This window comes from Ambystoma mexicanum, chromosome 6q, assembly GCF_040938575.1.
Source record: "Ambystoma mexicanum isolate Mex_15411 chromosome 6q, UKY_AmexF1_1, whole genome shotgun sequence".
Classification (NCBI taxonomy): domain Eukaryota; kingdom Metazoa; phylum Chordata; class Amphibia; order Caudata; family Ambystomatidae; genus Ambystoma; species Ambystoma mexicanum.
This window is the reverse complement of record NC_090937.1, coordinates 192,879,174-192,904,761: the sequence shown is the minus strand read 5'-3', so window position 1 is coordinate 192,904,761 and position 25,588 is coordinate 192,879,174. Positions and strand designations below refer to the sequence as shown.

At 47.0% G+C, this 25,588-nt stretch overlaps 1 protein-coding gene across 1 annotated transcript in view; it reads right to left on the bottom strand.

Moving 5' to 3' along the window:
* Nucleotides 1–25,588, bottom strand: part of UGCG (UDP-glucose ceramide glucosyltransferase) — a 331,832-nt gene that overhangs the window by 30,160 nt on the left and 276,084 nt on the right. Inside the window, exon 8 of the mRNA XM_069630621.1 lies at nucleotides 3,783–3,972. Within this exon, the coding sequence (XP_069486722.1) occupies nucleotides 3,783–3,972 (190 nt within the window). The remainder of the gene's footprint in view (nucleotides 1–3,782; nucleotides 3,973–25,588) is intronic.

Here is a 25,588-nt window from a genome sequence, read left to right as displayed (position 1 = left end):
CAGGAGATGGGTCTCCTGAATCGAGAGTACACCCGGGCACAATTTCTTAGTAAACTGCTCCAGTTTTTTCCTCTTGAGAGGGCAGTTAAACCCGCTCACATTCTGCATTGACCACTTGAATGGATGTTATTCACGGGTCCCACTCCTCCATTCTCTCTTCTGCGTCTTCCCCTGTCCCCGTCCCCATGGCTGGCACCCCTCTCCCCCAGACCCAGAGACTTGGCTGTACTCTACTACCCCGCCTTCCATGTGATAGGCAGGTCCCTTCCCTTCCCTGCCCCCCTGGCTCCGGCCTCCAACCTCTGGTGCCCCCCTCCACATTCCCCCACTCTGTCCAACCCCCCCCCAAACTTCGAGATGCCCCCCCCCAGGCACTTCCACCCTCATTGAAACCAATCTGCAACGTCCTCCTGTGCTCCCATCGCCTACCTTCATAGTCCACACCCCTCAAGCAAAATTACCTGCAGGCTCCTCCTCTCTTGCTGTTATTTGTCATGTCACCTGCCCCCCCCCCGCAACCTCCCCTCTAGCTCTTGGTTGTGGACCCCTCAGTGTGGTCCTCCTCCTGCGTCGTTCTCCTGTTGTTGGAGCGTATCTCCGACAGGGGGGCCTTCATGAAGGCCCTGGCTCACATACAGCGGCAGGAGGTAAACTCCCTCTTGGGTAGATATAAACGCTTTTGGTGCCCTTCCCATTCAAACACCACTTTAAAGGGGAAGGCCCATTTATAGCCGATCCTCTGTGGGCCAGTTCCATCCCCACCAGCCCATCTGCCTTCTCTTGAGCAGGGTGCTACAAGCTAGGTTCTGGAATAGGGAGATTGACTTTTCCTGATCTCGCACCAGATTTTTCACCCTAGCTGCACGAAGGACTGTTTCCTTCTGCGTGTAACACGTGAAAGCGCTAGGGCATCCCTCGGCCTGCTGTTCATGCCCTTCGCCATACTGCCGGTTTTGTGGATCCAATCTAGCTTTGTCTCATTGTGTCTCCCTGTAGATCCGTAAAGACTCTCTGAACCTCCCCTTTAAATCCTTGCCTGCGACAGTCTTACAGATTCCTGATCCTTATATTGATCCTCGATCTATTCTCCATGTCTTCCATTTGCAACTTTAGGTTTTGCGTTGCTACATTGAGTCGCTCTATGGCCTCGCCATGTGCCGTTGCGTCCTTGTCCACCTCCCGGAGGCCCCCTTCGAGGAGGTCCGTCCTCTCACCCAGCTGGCCAACTTCCTGCCTTATTTCTGCCAAGGCCATGTTCAGGTCTGTTCTCATTAATTGAAAATGTTCCTGAAAGGTCTTAGTGAGCGACATTTGGAGGGTCATTAGATCATTGAGAAGATTCTGTCTAGTTATGGGCTCGACCGCCCCGGTGCCTGCGGAATCTCTGTGGTCTGCCATTTCCTGGGCCAGTTTTGTTGGTCCCCTTGCCTCGCACGGGACCCATATGGTAGGGAGGGAGGGAGGGAGGGAGGGAGCCAAGCACATCCCCTGTGGTTGTTGCCCGCTCCCCTTGGCTCCAGGCCTCTGGCAGTCTTCTGTGGCGGTGGGGGCCTCTCGGTTCCACTTCCAGGCCTGCCATTAGGCTTGACAGGGGTTTGGGGGGGGGGGCTGGTCGCTCTGCCACAATAGACCTGCCGGAGACCCCCCGTCTCTCTGACATTCCCCCAGTGGAATCAGCCTCCGTACTCTAATCTCCTTGGGGGTTCCTCTGGTGTTGCTACTGTGCGAACGGCTAGAGCGTGTGTTTGTCTGGGCCTCTTCCCCATAAGGAGAGCACTCCTGTTCAGAGGGTTTCCCCAGCCAAGTCCACCCCTCACCTGTAGCTCCTTCCTTGTCTCCGACTTCCTGGAACCCAACTGGTGCTTATCCACTGTGCTCCGTGTCCCCAGAGGGTTGCGCGCCCCTCCTGTTTACTGCCTTGGCTCTGCAGCCACCGCCTCCACCACATGTGTTCGATGTCTCTCAATTGCGCTGCCCCAGGCTCCTCTCTTCTGGAAGGGGCGCTCAGCTGTGTACTCTTGCTCCAAGGCAGACAGCAATGCTCCTCCAGGAGCCTCCTCCTTTCGTCCCCTGGGGTCCTCAAGGACTGCCTCCCCTCTTCCACTGTGCAGTTGGGATTGAGATTGGGGCCTTCAGCGGGGGGCTCCTGCGGTGTGGGCCTTCACTCCAATCCTGGGGTCCTTCCACTTCAAGCCGCCCATCCCACATAATACTGCCTGGCCCACACCTGAAGGACGGGCTTCTCTCCAACCCTGGTTGTATGTGGCCTCAGATCTGCTTTTTTCCCCCCTGCTGGGGTACCCTCCAATGGCGGTGGTCGAGAATCCGAGGAAGTGAGACGGGCTTGTGGAGCACCTGCCGACACGTCTAACTGGTGTTGGTGGCCATCTTGCTTCCCCAACATCCAGCTTCTTACTTGTCGCCGTCCGTGACTATTTTCTATTTACGTACTTGCCTTCTACTCTAGCTCTTCTGGTAGATGAGTGCGGGATTGCCAACTGCACTTGTTCACCAGGTGCTATAATCCTAGCAGAATCGGGACTTACAAGTCTTCCAGACAAATTTTGCTGCTTGATATTTTGCCAACATGGATATGAGGTGCTTGGCAGTATCTTATTTGCTCATTCATGCCTCAGGATAACGTGGAGCACCTTTAACTGGCTTTAGTCTCAGAATGCTGCTTATTGTTTGCGTCATGCTGCGTCTCCTGTGGTTCTGTGTCTTTCGATCATGGCTGCTTGTTCACACAGCCTAGTATCTACCCTTTAACATTGGTAACGGGTAGATACTATTCAGCGCAAAAGCGTGGCTGCAATCGAAAGACACAGAATGGTAGGACACAGCATGTCATGGCAAAATATCAAGCACCAATATTGGGCCGGAGGACTTAGAAGCACCCGTTTCTGCTAGGCTTAAAGCACCTGCTACAGGTGGCAATCCTACACTCCGTCTACCAGAAGAGCTAGGGTAGATGGCAAGTACGTAAAGTCACAGGTGGCGTCAAGCAAGAAGCAGGACATCGTGCCGCATTGCAGGGCTTATTAAAAGGGACTATCAAGTCAAGCTCTAATTAAGATTGAGCCGACTTTGTAATGTAAAGGGATGTGTAGAACCCCTTTCCTGTAAAGGCAAAAGAGTCAAACCCACTCTACACCCCTTGTGAGGGTGCAGGTTGTACGGCTCATCAACATAGAGCAGAAAGTACTTGCCATCTGAAAGAGGCAAGTACATTTCATATCACCCTAGTACCCATAAGAGTACATACGTTTTTAGAAGGTTTACAAGCCGATAAGTGCCACAGATTGAGATTAATAATAGAGGAACGAAACGTGTGAGGCATACTATGGGATTAAAGACATCCAACAGGATATATAGAATTGCATGTTTTGCACAATTGGTAGGTGTTGTACACAGTTGGAAGCATTTAGCATGGTGACACTGGCACATTGCACTTTAAATTGGTTTTACTATTTGTTGTAAATGTACTGATGTATATAATTGTCTTCTTTACACATTCTCACCCTTCGGTGTATCCTATAATCGATTGATTATTAAATTTACAAATTAAATGACAAATTAAATGACATTTTGAAAATTATATAATTGTTTAACTCCACCTATAGTAGCAGTCCAGTCTAGAGGAGTCAGTTACCAGGGATAACCTTCCTGCCGCTATACCAAACACTATGGGACCTCCCATAGTTGAATAAAGTAGTTTACAGCCTACACAGGAACTAATTTAATCAAGTTTAAAACCCATACTTTTAAAACATGGTACATACCTGGACACCCCTTAGTTGAATGTAGTCAAAGATGAACCATGCCAAGCAGTGGCACATAAAAAACACCATGATGTCCCACTTGAAAACATGATGTGCTGCCCAGCCAATAAATAAACTGGCAACAAAGCATTCAGAGATGGGTTCGCAAACTATTGTAGCAGGTAGCATATTTATTCGCAGTTTTGCCCACCTGAAAGAAAAGAAAAAAAGAAATATCAATTACATGAACTGACTGACTCATTTGCATCTGCGCTCAGGCCAAACTTGTTTCGCTTGGCAAATACTTTGGAAGTAAAGATCATTTTGGGCACAGTAACGCAAAACATGTTTACAGAGATTTAAATATTTCAAAACTAAAGAAATAAAAAAATGTCTGCAACTTTACAAGATATTATTTAAACTCTCAGTTGCTACCCAAGGGCGCCCTGTGTTGCACACAAAAAGAACAATTCTGTGGAGTTTCAAGACACTGACAATTAATGAAAAAGCAGGATGATGTCCGACACATTTAGAAACAGAAAACAAAAAATACCTCAGCAGTAGAGACAATTTAAAGAAATATCTAGAGCAAAAATGTCATTATGAGCAAAGACCCATTAGATAAAAGTTAACTACTATTGCTACTCATTATGACATACCAGAATGTATCATGCAAAGCAGTAGCACACGGACTGGAGAATACACACATGCTTTTAAAGGATCCATCTTCAAAACGTTGCTGCAATGTGGGGTGTGCGCATGAAACCGCATTGCCATATTCAGACATCAGTAAAGATAAGAAAAGGTTTCTCTATAAATACGTGTAGGGATGGGCAACATTTTAGAGAGCCACACAAAATAGGCTTAATTCCGCAAGATTCTCCCTTTCATGCATTTCGCAGAAATGCTAGTGTTCTGTGCCCCAGAAGCTTAGTGTATACCAAAATTTCATACGCTCAGTTTGTCGCCCATCAGTAAATATAAGCCAACATTTTGTGCAGCTATTTTGTATGCATTAGGCAACTGGAACAAGTTACTAACCTGTAACTCCGTTTTCCAGCATAGTGCTCGCATGGATTCACATGCTCATGAATATTCCCCATCGTTAGGCTGGGAATCCTCCATAAAAAGACATGGCTTTAAACTTAAACTGCTCTTCTCTATAGCCCATCAGTGTCCTTTGGGTCATACTGCCCCAAACAATGACACTTGTCCACTCCTAAGCTCCATCCCTGGTGGTAATCTTCAGATTTGGTGGCACACGTAAAGTAGCAGCATGAACCAAGAAGATCCAGAGAGGGGAAGGAGGGAGGGCTCGCACGTGAATCCATCCAATACCCATGCTGGAGAACAAGTGTTACAGTTAAGTAACTTGTTCCTTCTCCAGCATGGGGTCTTGCATAGATTCACATGCTCATGAATACGATAAAACAGCAGTACATATATGTTTGGGAGAATTCTCATTTTTGTGTTAATTCCCTTCTACCTTAGAGACCCTCAGCTCCTTTTCCAGATTATAGGACTTTAATTTCAATCCTGGATTGAGTGTGCCCTTTTTCCTCACTCGCGCATGTAGTTTTATTCTATTTGGACTCTTGCTTTGGAGTCTTACAAACTCCATAGGCATCACCTTTTGGTATTGTGACACAGCACCTTCAGTGCAGTGTCACAGAGAAGTCCTTTGGATTTCTGCTAAGGTTTAAATACCTTCTCTTGGATAAACTACCGTTTCCAAGAGTAGTAAAGTGAAATTGACTTGCCTTTTTCTCTTTGCAGACCCAGCACACACTATGTTACATAGAGTGCTGGAGGGGTTACTTTTGTAATTGTAACTTAGTATCCCCTTTGACTACTTTCTCATGTAACATTTTTCATGTTACCCTTTTTACAATTAATGGCTGGTGGCAGTGGTTTAATTTTCCTACCATTGTGCGTTTTTACCGCAGGCTGAATCCGCAGCTGAAGTATTACACACATAGGTGCCTATTTTGTGAAAATGGCCACAGTATTCTTTTTTCGCCATTTCTTGTTGGAACGGTCCTTCTTGAGATTTACTCTGCCCGCCAAACCAGGTTTGGTCCCTTTGTTCATTTTGTCTTTTGGCAGGATTCACTGGTGAAGTCTGCCTCTGGCAGGAAGCAAAGGAGGTTCCCGAAACACCCAGTGCTTAGTCTCCTTAGTTACAGGAATGCACTCAAAGGTGATTGGCCAGATGGCTCTCCATGAAGGACAGCCACCCAGCAGTCGACCACTGGAAGAGGGAACCGGAGAAGAAATTTGAAGAGAAGCTTGCTGCACCCTCTTGGACTATTGGTTTGCCCGGTGAAGCCCCGCTGTAGTGCTGACGCTCTGAATTTCTAATCAACTAGAGAAGCCCAGAAAGGACCACTTCTCCCCTTGGGTTGGTGGGACCAATCAGTCCCAAGACGAACTTGCCTGGAACCCCTCCCCCCCCCCCCTCCCCTCTGCTGGCTGTACTCCTTTGCTGCTGGAGGAACTGAGTGCCAGGGGACGAGAACACCAGGACGAGTGCATCACCTTTAAGCCAGACCCCGATCTCCAGGAAGATCCTCTGCACTCCCTCGAAGCAGGACTAACCAAGCCTGAGCCACCTCAACAGAGTGCTGGAACCCAGAAGCAAGCAAAGTCCACAAGGTGTCCAAGAACCGTGGTGGTGCTATTTGCGAGTAGCTGAGCCCATGAAGCGCTGCTGAGTTGGAGTGAGCCCATTGCGGCCGCTGACCTTCAAACCGTAGTGCAGGAGTCCCCAGACATCCTCCCTCTTGTCCCCATGAATGAGACCCAGGAACAACAGGATCTGCAGGACTAAATCAGAAACAGAAGCCAGCTGGAACCTTTTCCTCAGACTCAAGGTACTGTGTAACTAGGGGTACTTACCTCTTGTGTGTAGCTTGTTTGCCCTCATTGGAGACTTGCATTGGCTTCCCTTTGCAGAGTTGCTTGCATCTTTGCTTTTCACAAGCCTGACAGCTTATGGGCCAACAGTGATTCCTTTACTACAAAAACTCTAACATTGTGCAATACTTTTGTGCTATCTTCAAGAAGTGCCTCAGCTCTCCTAGACTTTGCTCAATTCACACTGGCTGTCCTGGCTCCCTGAAGACTCTTCTTACCCTCAGACTGTGTTTAACTGTAGCTACAAAAAGTTATACATACCTTACTTGTAAAGATGCGAAAGAGTTAACCTATATTTCATTGGGAGATTGAAAAGTGCTTACCTGTTTGAGAAACGTGTTAACCTTTGTTTCCTTCCCTAACCGTTTCCTTTTTTCACAACCTCACTATTGCATTAAGTGTAAAAGTGATTTATCAATGTCCACAGTGTTCTAGCAATTGAAGTCACCTCATGTTGTAGGAAGCGTCTGTGTGCCATCCCAAAAGGGCATCTACTTACTGAAACAGAGGAAGTGCATTTTACTGTTACATATTGACCCTTTCTAAAGAAGGTTTATTTTAAAACAAACTGTTAAATGAATGATTATTTTAATAAGAAAGCATGGGTATAAGTGTTATTTGAATACCTGTCACTGTGAATCTCTGTTACAACCCTACAGCACACATTGCCCCCTCTTGAGATAAGCCTGGCTGCTCAGTTATTATACCAACGTGTGTAGGACAGGCCTATACCAAAGGTTGGGTTACCTATTGCCAAGAGGACAAGGCTGGTGTAGTCTCCCACAGGGTTACTACATACAATCTTCCCTAAGAATATACACAGCCACAGGCGGTGGCAAGGCACACAGAAGCAATACACTTACCCCCTGGAAAAGACTCATCTCAAACAAACTGGTTGCATATGTAAGGTAGGCATGGCATCAAACAGTGAAGACAGACACAAGTAATCACAGTTCAGGGGCGTTTGATGAACTTCAATGGGTTGGTTGGCTATCTAAACCTAAATCGAAGGATGGGAGCAAGCTACGACCATCAAATAACGCAGTCCTAGTGGAGTCTTTGTAAAAAAAAATGTTTTTTAAAGAAGAGCCTATACTAATAAACCTATTGCCAGTCCTTACTTCTAAATACAAATGGTGTGGGACAACAATGTATGAAAAAGAAAAGTGTTCAAGAAATGATAGGTCAGGATAGTTGAGCAGTTGGCTTCCTTCCTCACGTTTTCAGCACGGGACAAGGTGGCACGCTCGAGCTTCGCACACACTCTGGCTTCTCTGTTACGAGAATATAGTGCAAAGCGTATGTATCAGGGCCTTCTGTGCCAAAGTCTCTTTCCAAATAAAAGTCTTATTGTAGAGGGTCGTACGTAACAAAACAAGCACCCAAGTTATTCTCATCAGGATTTTCACATTGACAAATTTCCGGATCCACTGTTCACCTTGGATCTCTAACCTTCAGGTTTGGACCCCCTTTTAGCATAAAGTTCACAATTGGTCTCCCTCGTTTGGGTTCAGACCTCTTTGTATCAAAAATCGAATACTTTCGCTTGTGCAATGGGTTTTGCTTAAAAACCGGCGCAGGACCACTTCGATTCACTTCATTCCTCATTCTAAAACCTTCGCTTCTTCCATTTCTTGGCTGGATACCTCACAGAGACCTTCGATGGAGCACACTTGTGGTGCCAGACCACTCTGTTACTAGTATTGTATCTTTCTCCGTTAGAGTTCAAACATCCATCAGCAATTCAGCTTTCCTCACGTCTTTCATCACACACATTACCAATCTTCGTTCTTGCGCTCTTTATACAATGTTGCCGCTTGCAACCTTGACTTCAACACAGACCAGTCTTGCATCAGTCTCCCCAACTCTCCGGCTGTGTTGATCGCTCTGCTGCTGTTTTGATCTTGGAGCCAAAGACAGTACGACGGCGGCTGCTGCTGCTCCTCCTGCTCCCTTCTCCTCCCTGACTCAGTCAGCCATGCAGGAGGGCCCCGGTATCTCCGACACAATGCAGGATTCTTCTGTTGGTTTTCCTGGCCTTCCGCTTTTTAATCTGAAGGATTTAGAAAAGTCATGGTTTCTTGCTGGAAGGGTCAAGGGTATCTCTCTACTTGCACACCCTTCTAGGTTTGCAGTCTTTCTTCCCTCGTTCAGCTGCCATCCGGAAAACGCTATTCCTTTGTGCGATTTGCCCCACTCAGTGTGCTCTTGTGCTCCACCTTTTATCCGTGTGGGGAAGATTAATGGAAGTCAGGTGTGAGTGATTACCAGTAATAGCCTGACCTTGCCTGACCATAATAGTGGGACATGTCAGGTACAATGCTCGGTGTGCGTTTGTTTTCTCCCAGAGCGTGCTGTCCATGTGAAAGTGTTTGTGAAGGATAGAGGGGTGGATAGGGGTGGGTAAAGATCCCAAGTACTCTACCGGGTAGGATGGGGTAAAGGTGTTACAGGGAAGGGGATACTGCTCGCCGAAGACCCCTCACCCAGGTTATCCTCCGACACTGTTCCAGCCCCAGGAACTGGATCCAAAAGCAATGGCCATGTCCTGGCCACCTGGATGACAGATCTCTGGGGACTAGCGGGTGAGACAACTGGTTTCTCACACATAGCACAGCTTTGCCAACCTGGGCATCCTCCCCGAAATCCCTGTCAACACAGTAGAATCTCATGAACACAATAGAGAAACTATCAGTGCTGCGATGGCTCTGGTGGAGTGGGCTCTCGGCCAGCCTAGAAGCAGTCTGCTAGCCATGGCAATTATAATTGTTCTTTTATAACACGCTGAATACCAGAGATTGGTTTCTAAGCACAGGATTTAAACCTGTGTTGCGCTGCGTTGTCTTACTTTCAAGACCAACATGTTGCCCCTGAGCTATCCCCCCTCTCACCATGATGCAGGATACAGCCGGAGAACCACCTGGCAATGGATGCCTTAGACAGGGCCGTCCCTTGTGCCATAGGTCCAAAATAAACAAACAGCTGAGACGTCTTCCGAAAGTCTTTGATGCGTGCCACATAGAACTTCAGGGCACAAGCAACATCCAGCAAATGCAACGCCAAAGGGTTCGCTACGAAAACTGGTAGAACCAAAGGCTTGCTAAGATTAAAGTCTGACAGAACCTTCGGCATGAAGGAAGGAGGAGTTTGCAGAACATCTTGAGTGGTGTAGAAGGACAAATATGGACGCTTTCAGGAGAGGGCCTGTATCTCCCTGAGCTTCCTGGCCAAGGTGATTGCCACCAGGAAGGCGGTCTGCCACGACAAACTTCAAAGGGGCATAATGCATTGGTTCAAATGGGGGCACCATGAAGCTTCGACAATACTACGTTCAGTTCCCCAGCCGGAGAGGGTGCTTTCACTGGCGGGAATGTCCTGAAGAGACCCTTGAGGAACTCCTTAACGAGCCTGTGCGACCATAGTGAGAGCTTACCCGAAACCCCGGTGTACAGAGATATGGCGGCCAGGCGGACCTTGATAGAAGCATGGGCAAGGTCAGCCAGTGAGCAGTGAAAGTGTCCCAATTCCAAGGTTGCATGAGCCAAGCCGTAAGGTTCAGGATGCCAAGTCGTGGTACAGGATTGATCCCTCCTCCTTTGGAGAGGAGGAGGAAAAGTGGAGGCAGTTGTATGGCAGGAACCACCAACAGATGGAGAAGGCCAGAGTGTCAGATCTTCCTCGGCCACACTGGTGTAATGAGGATTATTCTGCAGTGGCAACATCCAAGTGTGTTGATCACCAGTAGCAATAGTGAATTTGGAGGTAAGGCATGCAGGAAAATGCCTTCTAAAGTGAAGAAGGCATCCCCTAAACCCCTCAGCTGACGATATCTGCTGGGAAACTTGACACTTGGAGCTGGCAGACGTCGCCAAGAGGTTGATTAGAGGAAGACCCCACTTGCAGAAAAGGCGCAACACTTGCCGACTTTCCATCTTTTTAGGATGCTTTGCAGGTTCTCCCTTTGCCTCTGCTTGCCGGCCCTTTCTCCTATTCCTGCCTCTCCCACCTATCTGTGATTGGGCATTGCAACCCCATTTCAGTCACAGCACCCAGGGCAACCTCGATGCCTTGGCAGCCCTCAGCTAAGGGCTTTAAGGCAAAGGGCAGCTCTCAAAGAAGCAGCTCCAGTCCGTGTTTGCCCGTGTTGGCCGCAGGCTTCCCAGGTGGTCAACCAGCAGTGACTGATAAGGTAAGTGTAGTTTGGGTGGGGAGTACAACAATTACTGTACTCCATTGAAACCCTGCCACTCTTATTACCCTACATGACATAGCACACCCATGTTAGTCTGCTGTTAAGTAGTTTTCCAATCAATACAGTGTCTCAATTGCAGGTGGCTCCCTATTTACTGCTGGGTCTCAGATTTGGGCGATTTTTTTTCTCCCACTTGCTAGGTGTCTCGGACATGTGTGTTTTTTGCTTGCTGCTGCGTCTCAAACGTAGGTATTTCAAATCTAGGTGTCCTTGCATTGCTGTCGAGTCTCAAATTTAGGTGTTTCTCCATTAATACAGGTACCTCCAATTTAGGCGTTTTATCATTTGCTGTGGCGTCTCAAATCTAGGCGTCACCGTTGAGTCCAGGCATTTCTACTGTGAGAAAGACTGTAGAGTAAGCCAGACCAGAGTGGAGTGCAGTGAAGAAGAGATCCGTCCGAATGGGAGAGAGGCTTTAGCGTACCCTTCCCTATAGAAGGTCAAAAGGGAAAAAGGGGCGAGTGATGGGTTAGACTTAATTGGACCACTGACAGACCTTAGATGAAAAAAATGGGGAAAGAGGCACCCCAATCTTGGAATTGACTCACCGCGTAACACAGGGAGCGCACTCCGCCCCAGCCCCCCCCCCCCCCCAAAGGAGCCTGTGTGGAGGGTGGATGCTGCACACCAGGGTGTGCTAAGGGGGAAGGGATATGAGCAGCACTTGGTTGGAACACAGGGTGGCAAAGGTACTGCCACCGAATAGCCCACTGAGGACCCCCCTCTTCTGAACACAACATAGGATTGGTAGTGTAGCACACCAGAATATACGACAGGAGAAGGGACACGAGCCAGAGTCAATCGAACAGTGGGGAATAGGACAACCGTACTTAAACAAAACAAAAAATCATTCTTCTGCATACACCTCAAATGTTTTACTAAACATAACCATCTCTACAGCACAGCAAACTGCATGCACTTCACTAAAACAAACCACACATAGCCTTGTACAACAGCACATGACAGCTACCAACAGTGTAAACTGAACTGAAGCTGCCACCAGCACATCACAGCTCTCTTGCTCTTTTCTCCCACTCAGTCCTAACATACACCCCCTTACCCGCTAGCTTTACAGATCCGCCAGTGCCCCAAGGGACCACGCAGGTGGTGAAAGTGCACAGTGTAAGAACTTATAACATGCACTTGCTGGAGCTCCCATTCGTGGCCGGACCGCAGTTCCGTACCAAGAGAGTTTGCAATGGTTCTTGGACGAGAAACCTGTGTTGAAGAATGGCCCAGTGCCATAGATACTGGGTTTCCAGGGAAGAGAGCAGGGGAGGGGGGGCCGTGACTCGCCCAGTTTCCTACTGTAAGTCATTGTGGTGGTGTCCATGAAAACACGTATCACTTTTCCCTGGAGCGGAGGCTGGAGAGACTTGGGGCACAGAAGACTGGCCGCAGTTCTAGGACGTTTATGTGCAGCTCCTTTTCCTCCGGGAGCCAGAGGCCTCTGGCATGAGAATGTCCTGTGTGGTCCCCTGAACCCTCCAGAGAGGCTTTGGTTTTGACTGTAGCCTGGTACAAAGCGATCTGAAAAGGTCTGCCTGAGTGAGGTGCGGGCAAAGTAACCACCATTGCAGGTCTTGACGGAATCCTGATTGAGTGCGATCTGGTGTGTCCATGTGTCAGTGACTTGATGCCACCTGGCATGCAGAAATTCTTGGAGGGGGGCATCCTGAAGCCTGCAAAAGGGTATTAGATAGATGCAGGAAGACATCATCCCCAGCAGGGACTTGATGGACCAGACTGTTCAATCGATGCTGTTGACAGCCGCTGGACCTTTCCCAGGATGGCCTTCACCCTCTCTTCTGAGGGAGTTGCCAGATACGAGACTGTTGATTTGGGCGCCCAGGAATAGCACATTCTGAGATGGCACTGCGCAGGACTTCAGATCGTTGATCGAGAATCCTAGCGATGTCAGAAGTTGTACGGTCTCCGCTATGTGCTGGGTTGCCAGCACGTGGAAGCAGGACCAGATAAGCCATGTGTTCAAATAAGAGTAGACGTGGATACCTTTTTGTGTAGATGTGTCGCCACTGTGGCCAAGCATTTGGTTAACACCCTTGGAGGGTATTTCAGGCTGAAGGGAAGACCCTTGAACTTGTAATGTCGCGTCCTTGAAGTAGAGAGTCGCCAGAAAATCTCCTTCCTCAAGCTGGTCGAGCATGTGCTGCAACGCGACCATCCTGAACTTTGAGGGTTTGAAGAACCTGGAGGTGTCAAGTCTAGAACTGGTCACCACCCTCCTGACTTCTTCCTTACCAGAAAGTATCTTGAGTACACTCTGGAGCAGTTGAGGAACTGGTTCCAATGCCCCTTTGAGTAGCATGGCTTGAACCCACTGCAGCACCCTGGCCATGTGAAGTTCCCTGGCCATGTGAAGTTCTTGTCACGCAACAGGAGGAATGCGGGTGAACTTGACTTGAACTTCTAAAGTGTGCCCCTGCTGAAGAACATCCAGCACCTATTTGTCTGTGGAGATCTTTCAGTTTGCTAGTCGGAATCCCTCTGCGGTGTGGAAGAGGGGCGCGGGTCCTGGGCAAGCTCAGTCCAGTTTTGCGTCCTGGCTGGGAGTGCAGAGGGGCACCAGCGACACTGAGTGCCACTGCCGTAGGCCTAGAAACAACCCCTATAAGCCTCCTGGGTGGTGTAGCGAGAGGGCTGACGATAGGGGGAGATGTATCCCAAGGATGATCTAGAGTTTAGGAGGACTAGTGTCATTGGCTGGGGCCAGTAGGACCCAAAGGACACTAATACGCTATAGAGGAGACCATCAGTTGAAGTTTAAAGCTAAACAGCTTTCTTTTTACTAAGGACTCCAAGCCCAACAACAGGGAATATTAAGGAGCACGTAAATCCATGCAAGACCTCATGCTAGAGAAGGAACAAGTTACTTGTTCAAGTTACCAGAACAAGTTACTTACCTGTAACCGTTGTTATCCAGCATGGGTCTGGCATGGATTCATGCTCTTAAATATATTCCCAGTCAGGCTGGGAAGCCTTAGTGACTTTCACTTACAAACCGTCTTTCTCCTATAAAGCAATCACTGAGCTCTGGGTCATACTGCCCCCAGCCAATGACTGCCCTCTCCCTAAGCCCTTCCTCTAGCAGCCATCTTCAGATTTGGTAGCATGTAAAGTGGCAGTATGACCAAGAAAAGCTGCAGAGGGGCAGGAGGGAGGGTATGCATGTGAATCCTTGCTAGAGAACAGGAATCCATTCCATGCCAGCCCCCATGCTGGAAAAGAACAAGTTACTTACATGTAAGTTACAGGTAAGTAAATTGGTCTTCTCCAGCATGGGGTCTGGCATGGATTCACATGGTCATGAATGAAGAATACATAGCAGTACATACACACAACCACGGGAAGTGGCAAGGCTCAACAGAAGCAATTACTCTTACCTCCGGAACAAGCTCACCTTCAAGGGAACAGGTTTCGTAGCACTGCTTGGCCGACCCTGGACTCCTGGAATCCCTGTCGACGCAGTAAAATCTTGTGAAGGTGTGCACAGACTTCCACGTAGCAGCCCTGCAGATGTCCAGCAGGGGCAGACAGGAACTCCTTTGTCGCAGCGATCGCTCTGGTGGAATGGGCTCTCGGACGGCCGGGCAGCAGTCGGTTTGCCAACCATTGACAGTGTGCGATACAGCCCGAGAGCCACCTGGAAATAGAAGCCTTGGACAAAGTTTTCCCATGGTTAACAGGAAAAGTTGAGACATCTTCCTGAAACTTTGTGCGTGGCACATAGAACTTCGGAGCATGCGCCACATCCAGCGAGTGCAAAGTCCTTTCAGCCAGCGACAAAAGGGTTGGAAAAAACACAGCCAACACCAAAGGTTTGTTGAGGTGGAATCCGGAAGGAACCTTTGGCATGAAGGAGGGGTGTGTCCGCAGGGAGGGTTGCCCCGAGCAATGCCAGTGGTTAAGATTCAGTCTAAACCTTCCAGCCATCACCTCTTTGTTTTTGCTTTGTCACCCTGAGTTGGACGGGTATGCCCAGATGTGGGTCCCATGCCTGCTGGGCCTAGAGACCCAAGCTACTCCTCACTGATGAGCCCCAACAAGGGCGAAACATGTTTGGGGATGCTTGTGGTCTCGTGCAGAAGGGATGTGACCTAGCAGTTCGGGCTGGACTACCCCTTTTGGGGTAGGTCAAGCCTGATTTGCATATGTTCTTTCCCCTTCTGTAATGGCTTGGCAGGCGAGGAACGATGGTCTGGAGGGTTGCCCGAGCAATGCCAGTGGTTAAGATTCAGTCTAAACCTTCCAGCCATCACCTCTTTGTTTTTGGGGTGTGTCTGCAGCACCACACTTGTCTCGTGGAAAGTCAGATAAGGCTGCTTGCAGGACAGGGCCTAGATCTCACCTACCCTTCTGGCCACGAGAAAAGCAGTTTTCTCGTTTTCTCCCACTGCTCAGGTGTCCAATGTTTGGGCATTTCTGCATGTACTGTTGATTCTCAACTTCCTTACACCAAGTACCGTTGATTCTCAAATGTAGGCGTTTCTCGCACTGCTCAAGGTTCTGCTGTACCTCATGTTTTAGGCTTCTTTCCATCCAATGCTGCGTCTCAAACTTGGCCATTTCTCCCAATGCTCAATTGTCTCAGGTCTGGGTTGTTTGCCATCTACTGCTGCGTCTCACATTTGGGCGTGCTTCCATTTACTGCTTTGTCTCTAGTGTCTCGGGTCTGGGTGGCTCTCTACTTGCTGCTCTGCCCCAGACTTGGGCGTCCCCCCCACTTCTCATGTTCTCTAATCTAGAGAGTTCTCGGTTTGCAAGCATCGCTTTGGACCAATCAGAGTTTAAGAAATTTATAAATTGCACCACATATGTGGACACATACCGCTTGCATGGCTCCCATTCATGCACTCTACAATGCAACTAGGGCTACGACAAATCTGGTCTCGCTGCATGCATAGCCGTCCGTACTGAAACCCCTGATGTGCCACAACACCTGCCATTAGTATGCAGGGACAACCAATGAAAAATATTGGTCAAGCTGGGCACACATACACAGTCTCCTGCACTAGCACTGCCTCAACCAGCGACAGAACCCGATCACCTACCTGACCTCTGGGTTGCTTACTGCAGTCTAGCCAGCCGTTCCAAGTCCTAATCCTGGCAGAATGCACACACGCATCTTAAACTAAACTTAGAACTTCCCATACCTGGGCTTCAGTTCCAGAGGGTGTTCCAACAACGAAGCGCATTGAGGCCATACAAATGCGTAAATGGCTTTATATAAATGATGACTACAATATAACTATTAGGTTCTTTTAAGAAAACATGAGCACTTTTGGGGAAGCGGAGGCATTCAGCATTGCAAGAATTCTGTAGCTTGCAGGCAACCCTACAGATAAGGTATATATTGGCCACTTTCACTCCCTAAAACTTGGCAAATATTTCCAAAAAAAGAGGAGTAAAATTACTCCCAACAAAAACTAGGAAGCTGACACGGACTGCTTTTGGAGTCCTTTCTTGCTGCTTTCTCCTGCCTTCCCGCTAGTAATCCATAGCCATCCTGTACAGCACCAACCTGGTAAGAAGCTTACAGCCTGTTTGGTGTCCTTTTAGAGGGATTTATCTGTGTTTTAATGCGATTCACAATCCGGTTTTTGTGCGGAATTGCTTCTAGAGGGCACTCCCTTTGTGGTCTAGCCCTTTGTTTGGTTTCTCCTCTCCTCTCCCATCTTCATAGCAATTGGCGTGGCTGTCAGGTGTCCCTGCGAGCCCCTTCTTACTGCTTTTCCCTCCCTTCATCGCCTCAGAAGAGTCAATATCTCCGTGGAAAGCGCTTGTAATTTTTGCAATTCTTGTTTTGCCCCATGATTTGGGAATCCATTTTCCCCTCCACACCTACACCCATCTCACTCCCAGACCCTTCTCTCCCCACTCCCCGTCCAGATTGGACTATGCACGTTGCATGCGAACAGAACAGATCCATTTCATATGCCCCCCCCCCCCCCGGGCAGCCAGCAAAGGGCTAAAGGCTAAGAGCATTTCCCAAGGCTACCCCCATCGCCTGTTTGCCCTCGGCACCCCAGCTAAGCCATATGGCTGTCAGCAGCAACTTCCAGGTAAGAAACAACGATTTGTTTGAGCAGCCAGTGCTGCATCTGTGATTTCATGACACAGTTTTATATCTACATGATCTACACTTTCATCACAGCTTTCACCTGTGCTATGCTCTATTTTGCCCCCTGCTTATTTTTAGCTGCATCGTTGAATATAGCAACTGTGTTAATCCTAGCAGTTTATTTTAGTTTAACTTCCATATTGAATTTAATTTAGCTACACTTTTAAGTTTGCCTCTGGGTTAAATTCAACAACTTTTTGAATGTAACCACTGTGTTGAATTTTGGCAGCGTTTTTGAATTTTGCCACTGGGTTACAGTCAGCTGCCCTTTGAGTATAGCCATTATGCAGAATTTAGCTGCATTTGAATATAGCCACTGTGTTGGAGTCAGCTGCCGTTTGAGTAGAGCCATTGTCACTTAGCTGCATTTTGAGTACTTCCACTGTGTCATATTTAGCCACCTTTAAGTTTAACCAGTGTGTAACATGTAGCTGCCTTTTAGCCACTATGTTATATCTACCTTCATTTTATTGTATAGCCACTATATTTGGCCACATTCTTAAGTATAGCCAGAGTGTTACATTTAGCTGCATTTTGAGTATAACCTCTGTGTCATACATAGTTGCATTTTTTTAGTACATCTACTGAGGTAAATTTAGCTGCTTTATGTAGAACCACTGTGTAACATCTAGCTGCCTTTGGAGTATAGCCACAGTTCTATCTTGCTGCATTTTTTTTAGTATAGCCAATGTGCTATATTTTACCAGATGCATGAGTATAACCACAGTATTACATTTAGCGGAATTATTTGAGCACAGACTCCGTTCTATTTAGCTGCATTTGTTTAGCATAGCCACTGTGTTATAGTTAGCTGCTCTGCCGCCTATAGCCATTGTGTAGAGTCTAGCTGTGCGCTTTGAATTCGTCCCTTCAAAGTTCAGCTACATCTACGAAACAAAGAAACTAGCCAGGCACATGGGTACATAACACAGTCCATGTTTAGATAGCCGACAGCATAGTCACCCACCCGTACGCATCTGCTATCATACACTACTCGAAGACATATTGTACAACACCTCTGCCATAAGAATGCAGTTATCCACCACGACAAAGATTCGATCTAGCTGCACACATAATGAGCCTCCTGCTCTTGCATACTCTCCAGGTTACCTCACAGCACCCATCCACATGCCAGCTGGACATGAGCTGCTAGCAGGGACTCAGCCACCGCTAACAACCTTTGTATTGGCTAAAATGTACACCCACATTCTAAACTCATCTGATGAATTTCCCATACTTGGACTTTGGTCCCCAAGGGCGTTCACCTACAGCTCCGAGACCTTACCAATGGAAAAAGGCACTATACAAATAACAATGCCATTACTTAGAACCTTATCCCCATGCTTTCCTACACACAGCTCCATGGATATATTTGGATCAGTACTGCAACAGGAAGAGACCGCCTATTGTTACTCTACTGCCCGATCCCAAGAGGTAAACTTATCTTTTAATGTAAGAGAATAATTAGGTGCAAATAAACCTTTATTACAAAACTTCTGTTTTATAGTTACAATGTACTTTTACTCGCTTATAAAATATTCTCATTGGGAATGATACTTTTTTACTCTAAAATATCAAAATATCATTTTACTCACAACTTTACAAAATAGGGTGTAAAATACTCTCAATACAAAATGTTATCTGGAGCACTGTGTGCAGGGTTGGTTCTAATCCTAGGTTTATAAATGGAGACGATTATGCATTGTCTCCAAGTATCTGGAATTGTACCTAGTTGGCCAAAAGTTTTAAATTGCAAATGTAATACATTCCACCAAATTTGGCTGCCTTTTTAATAAGACATTGCATATTCCATCTAGCCCGCCGCAGAGCAGTAGACTTTAAGGCTATCCAGAATATTAGCCTTTTCGGTGGGAGTCCCCATATAGTACTTCAGTGGGAGTTCCATATAGAAAACAGTGAAGAAGGTACGAAAAGGGGTGAAGGAGAGAGCAATAACCTGCGAATTGGAAAGTAGGAATTGCACTAAGGGAGGTGCCTAAAGGGAAGGAGGTGCCTAAATGTGTGAAATTTGAGCGAGAGAGAGCGATAAAAGGGAATCAGAAATCCAGAATTGTTCTAGGGGAGGTGCCCAAAGGGGTGAAAAATGTGCAGAGAAGATTAGATAGCTGGAGCAGTCTAATCAGGAAGTAGAGTAAAGTGAAGCGAAGCAGAGTGGGTAGTGTTGAAGGAGTAGAGAAACTTCCAGAAACAAAAAAAAAAAAGAGTTGTCAGAAAGAAATTAAGGGGAAATCTTGGATAACCTGCAGGAAGAACTGGAAAGGAAGACTTGTGAAGGACTAGGGGAGGAGGTAGTACAGAGTTGTAGAGCAGAGTTTTGGTGGGGAGAAAGTACCAGATGTGAAAACAAAGGAGCTACCCCTTAGAAAGATACACAAAGATAATTGTTTTGTTGGAGAAAAACTTGAGACCAGATGCCGAGTGAGAGGTTGGAGGAGCTGGCTGGAAGAGCATAACCTTAACGGAGAGTAATGGGTTGGGTGTTGCCTGGTGAGAACCCTGTTACAGCATTAGGGAAACCTGCTGTCATCCTCTGGCTCCGCTCAATCTTAGAAGACCCACCTCACACAATCCCACTTATAGAATCTAACTAATGACTCCATCTCCATGTACAGCACTAAGGAGAAAAACCCAGATAACTGAAAAACAGGGTGCATGAAACCTTAAACCAGAGACTTAGAATTCAAGAGAAGGGACCCCAAGCACGTTGGGAAATAGTATGTGGGCAGCCCTTGAAACCCAGGATTCTGAGCTCATAAGCATTGGGAAGATTTGCTGGGGGGAGATCCAGCCACTAGAAGCGAGACACTTCCATTGGATAAGTTTACCCAAAGCAGTACCCTCACCAAGTAGAAGATCCATCTTAACAACAGAGTTTAATTCAGACACTGTTTATTTTGACCAAACCAGTGCACATTTCTTTAAAAAAAAATGTTTACTTGATTTGCATGTCTGGCCTATTTGTTGATCAATGCCCACTTTGTAGGAACAACTAGGCATGTCTTCAATATCACTCTTTGCATTTGAAATTTCATTTAACTTCTAACATTTTGGGAAAAGGCTGGGTTGGCTTTTAGTGGCAGGGGTTTGGTTATTGTTTGAGCCAGTTTTGTCTTCCTTTAATTGTTTAGAGGTCCGGATCCAATCCAAGATGCCAGCACCGAGCAGGAGTTATGTAAAAGTAGTGTTTACCATGCAGTGTCCATACAGTGTGAAATATCTTTCCAAACGTTTTTCACAATGTCTTTTCACTGAGTGCCTACATCATCCTTCGCCATACCACAAAACCCTTTGTGGACTGTAAATTGAGTGAATGAGACTCTGCCAAACCACAACAGCAAAGACAATTAGTACCACAGAAGGAACCTTAGGCAGCAGAATAGCAGAGTAGAAGAAGAACACTGTAGTCGGGCAGCCTAAGAAGGAGCAAGTAAGTATGGAACCTTTGCTAACTGAAGGTTCAACAAGCCACAGTTGGAAGGAGGGCATATTCCTAAGATTCAAAGTAGCTCCTGAAGAGGCGATGAAGATCTATCCTGAAATGCAGATGGAGTGTTATGTTCCTCAGAGGCAGAAGGGAGTTACACAAGGCCACCACCACTGAGCGTATTGCTCTTGAATCGATGAACAAGGGCCAATGAAGGGTACCTTTGTTTTGGAGGTGGCCTTGGCAAACAGGAGCTATTGCAGGGATTTCAAAAGGAGGTGGCTAGACTAATTCATACCACATTACCCCTTATTTTGGATCACCAGCAGCTATTGGAAGGTGGACAAAAAGCCTTAGTCTTGTCAGACATATTGAGAAAGGGGAGAATGCACCAGAGAAGGTGCAGTTTGAAGTAAGTGGGATTTCTTACAATCTCTCAAGGCACTGCAATAAGCAGAGATACCTAGCAAGAAGGGGAGAGAACCATCAATGGTAATCTCCCGTCCGCCTCACCCTCCTCCAACCCCACCCCCAAGATTCTGGCAGAAGGCACCAGAGTAGGTGGACGGCCCATACAGACAAAAGACAAGGCAAGGGGTAGGGGGTGGAAGAGCACAAGTACATTATTTCAGCCTTAGCTGAATTAAGACTGAGTTTGTTAGTGAACATCCAATCCTGGACATGGGAGAGGTAGGGAAGATGAGGCTAGGAGCTAGGGAAGAGTTGCCTTCCACCCCGATAGGTGCAGAAGAAAGTAGAGAGGAGTTCGGTCAGAGGGGAGAGATCGGTTTTAAAAAGCCAAGGTAAGAAAATGGAGCTTTAAAGGATCCCATAGTTTGAGATGGAGGGAGCAAGAAAGAACCAGACCTGATGCACTTTGAGTAGGAAGGACTAATCCATCCCAGTCCCTCGTCTCTGATGCTGAAGGAGGCTTCAAGGTAGCTCACAGTGTCAAAAGCAGAAGACCGGTCAAGGGTTCAGAACTGAAGGCCCTGCATTTTGTTATTGTATCCTATTCCTCCTTATTCCAGAGGCCCAAGCAACTGGTTATGTTAAAGTACCCGAGGACTTAGGAGGACTAGTGTAGCATAGCATCTTCTACAAGTCAGACTACAGGCACCTTGAAACTGGTTGCTTTGGGGGAGGTTGATTTGGAGTCGTCTTTGGCACCTGACAGCTCTGCACCATGGGAAAGATTTCACTAGATATTTAAAGACTTTGCTCTGTGCAGCATTCAGCTCCACATGATCCTCATATCACATATACCACACTGCTCGAGTAGTGCTCTAGCTTCTGATGCTCTCTATTAAGCAACTTTCCAATTTGACACACATGAAATGGACATTTTGCACTGAGAAGGTGGCATTGAAGGGAAGCCTTTTGCTTGCATGCATTTTTATTCTTACATTTTCTGTTATCCCGTTCGCATTATGTATACTGCCAAATTGTATTACAAGCAGAATGGAGGGAAAAATAATTAGGTCGATCACATGGCATGTTTATTTCCCACATCTTCATAGGTTGAAAAATAATACAAGCGGCTATCAGTCCAAAAGTACATGACCTTATGCTGTTCTTTTCCTTAGTCTCTTGGGTCCCACCTTTTACTAACTCATTAATGTTATGGACGTAGGAGGAGGAAAATTACCAAAAAAGATAATTCTTTAAGAAACACAATGGGTCGAGCATGGTCACTCCAATGGACCAACATGAACTTGTACACCAACGTTGCATCCTAAATGAGGGTTGGGAAGAGAAGCATGGAATCAGGTACAATGTGTAGTTGCACCCCTACCTTTTGACCTCTATCCGAATTAGATGTGATTTTACTGGAAAAATGATAAGTTACTGACCGTAGTGACTAACTTAGTCCCCTTTCCTCCATACTGCAAAAAAAAAAAAAAACAACCTTCCCGTTTAAATTTAGAGGCGCGCGGGGGTGCGGCCATGGGAGCATGCGCTGTGCTCATTTTGCCCTTCGGCGTCACACCTCGGTCCCCATAGACGCGTCGACAATAGATTAATATTGCCTAATGACACCAATTTTATTAGAGGCAGGGGTGGGAGGATGGTGGGACCATGGAGGAAGGTGGACTAATGACTAAAGAGTAGGTTAGTCACTACAGTCAATAACTTAATTACTCTTACGTCCCGTCCCCTTTCCGCCATACTGCACGGGCAATTAAAACTGAGTGTAGCACTAGGGTGGAGAGGAGACCCTCCTTAAGCAAAAAGGTTTCTAAGAACCCCTGTGCGAAAGCCGTGTCTGATCTAGAGCCGGCATCCAAACAGTGGTGCTTGCAGAAAGCGTAAGGGGTGGCCCATGTGGCTGCCCTGCTTATGACCAGACATGCCGTTGGAATGCGATGGCCGTTGCCTTGGCTCTGACCGCATGGGCGTGAATATTGGCCCGGCAGTGGCTTATGCTGTCCCTTGAACGCTTCTTTGATAGCCGAGACCATCCAACGGGCTATGGAGGCCTTGGAGGCGATATCCCGGTCTTGCTCTGCCGACGGTGACAAAAAGTATGTCCAACTTGCAGAAGCCTTTGGTCCTGTCTAAGTAGAATTTCAGGGCACACCTGACATCCAGGCAGTGCAGAAACAAAAAATGTAAAACATTCACAGAAATAACTGTCTAAATCACCCGTGTCTTTTTTGTCAGCACATAGCCAAAATATAGAGTGCCTTTCGTCTATTAGGAAAAAGGTGGAATTGTAGGTGTCTGTAGTGTAGTGTCCTTAATTTCTAAAGCATTGCCGTCCTTAAAAAACAGTGTTGATCTTCACAGCCGCTTTTGACAGGCATTCGCGAGCGGCAGGATGACGGTAGCCATTATCGCTCCTTACTTACCTGCCTGTATGTTATCTACAGCCCGCGTGACATAATCCATGTAAAACGTTTTGACGTCACGCGCTCTTGGGTAAATAAAGGATTACAGCAAGTGTTTTTATGTCATGTGTTAGCTTTTGTTACGTGTTGTATCAACATCATTGGCTGGTAAACTGGTGGAGTATTGCCATTTGTTTGTAAATGGCTATTCATTTCTGCAAATCTTATCTGAAATATAAAGCCAGAGGCCTGCTGATGTGTGCAAACCCCGTTATTAGGCCCTGCTCGTGTTAGTTAAGGACATTACCACTAATGTGCTCGTAGGGCATCCCAGGTTCAGTTCTAATTTAATAAAGTCATAGTTGGACGATTGTCAAGATTAGCATCCTGAATAGACTAGGTTGATGGAAACGGTATCATTTAGATCGTGCAAGTGCGCAGACAAGACGTTCACCCAGAGGAACAGTGCCCTGGGATAAGTGCAGGAAGGCAGGGCCTCCAAGGCGAACATGCTCAGGAAGGCAAGTGCTAGGGACTGGGCAGGGGGTTGTGTGTCCTATATGAGAGAAGCACCGGGCAGCCAGTCAACGTAACAGCAGGAGGAAGGGTGGAATAGCAGAGGGAAGTGTGAGAAACATGAAGGTACCTCCCTAGCTATTCCCCAGGAATCTGTCATCCAGGAGGCCAGGACACGGCCATCGCTATGTAGGATATTCCAAAACACTGCCCCTCCCCCACCTTCCCCACACACACACACACACACTTTCGCACAACACGAAAGACAACCGACCAACACCAGAGCCATTTACCTGACATGTCCCAATATAAGGGTCAGGCAATTGACCAGAAACACACCCTCGACAGTCCTTTCCCTTCCCTTCCCCACATGGGTTAAAAGGTGGAGTTTGAATTTGTTTCTTATTTTCTTGTAAGGGCCCCGCAGGAAAAACCTGTACAGCTGCAGTATTAGCAGACCATCTGCCGCTGGAGCGTGCAAAGTATCCTCTAACTGCTGAGTCACAGAGGAGTCTGCGGGGGCCTGGCTGCAAAGCGTTAGTTACTAAAAAACAGTGCCTGTGGAATTAATTTACCCATAGCAAGGACATCATACTGTACAGATCCCCGTCCTGGTGAAGGCCGTGTGCAAGATGAGGCACATCAATCCCACCTAGAAACGGCTGAAACAACTTGGTGTAGACGCACTACCCCCAACTGCAGTACATTGACGCTGCTAACACAAAGAAAACTATTTTTTGTCTTTAACATTTCTATGTGATGTTACAATGTTGATTTTTATATGTGTATACTATAATATGTGAATTCCGTGGCAAACCATAACCGAGGTTGAGTTTGTCTCACACAGACAAATTGGCTGTTTTGCCAAAAAATGTTTGGTTCTGTGTGTTGTAAATATTGCTGTCTGTATTTCCGGGCAAACACTGTTTGATGTCATATCTCTTAAATGTCCATTTTTAGGTTGATTTACACAACTTTAAAAAACGAGATTTGTCTCACAATCAGAGTAAGGAAGAGTGATTATTTCTTTATACATGCAGAGGTTGACAAGAAGTAGGAGTATATATTTTTTTGAGCATATTGTCCTTGGACCTGTTCAACTGTACATTTTGTTTCCTAATCAACCCTCCTGGGTAGAATAGGCTCCAAACCAGGAGCCCAATTGTTGAACCTTTCCGACCAAGGCCTGTGAAACCTCTGCAGAGAGAATTTTAAGTCCGCGAACAATAGGCAGCGTGTGTTGCAGCAGATGCAATGGTACATGAGACCCTCGCCCACTGATAACCAAACCGGGGTAGAGACACGGGTCTCTATGGTACCAACCTTAACTTGAATGAGAAGAAAGCCAGCAGTTCATCACAGCCGGTGAGTCGAGGGAAGAAACAAAACTGTGATGAACGATATAGCCAACGGCTAATTTGAACCTTTGAGAAGCTTAAATGATGCATTGATGAAAGAGGGGGGAAAACCAGCAACAGAGGAGTCCGGCATCACATGGGTGCTTAGGCAGGAAACTGGGGGATCACCCGATGGTAGAAACTACCATAACCAGAAGCCCTTGGGAAGAGACGAGAAGAGGTAAAAATGGTCAGAAAGGAGTCTTGTAAAATCCTCTGTACCATTGAAAGTCTATGACCAACAGATGATTGAGAAGCTAAGGGAAATGAGTCCCGTTTGCAGAGGTGCCGCTGAACAGTATGTTGTAAAAGTTGGCGAGAGTGAACC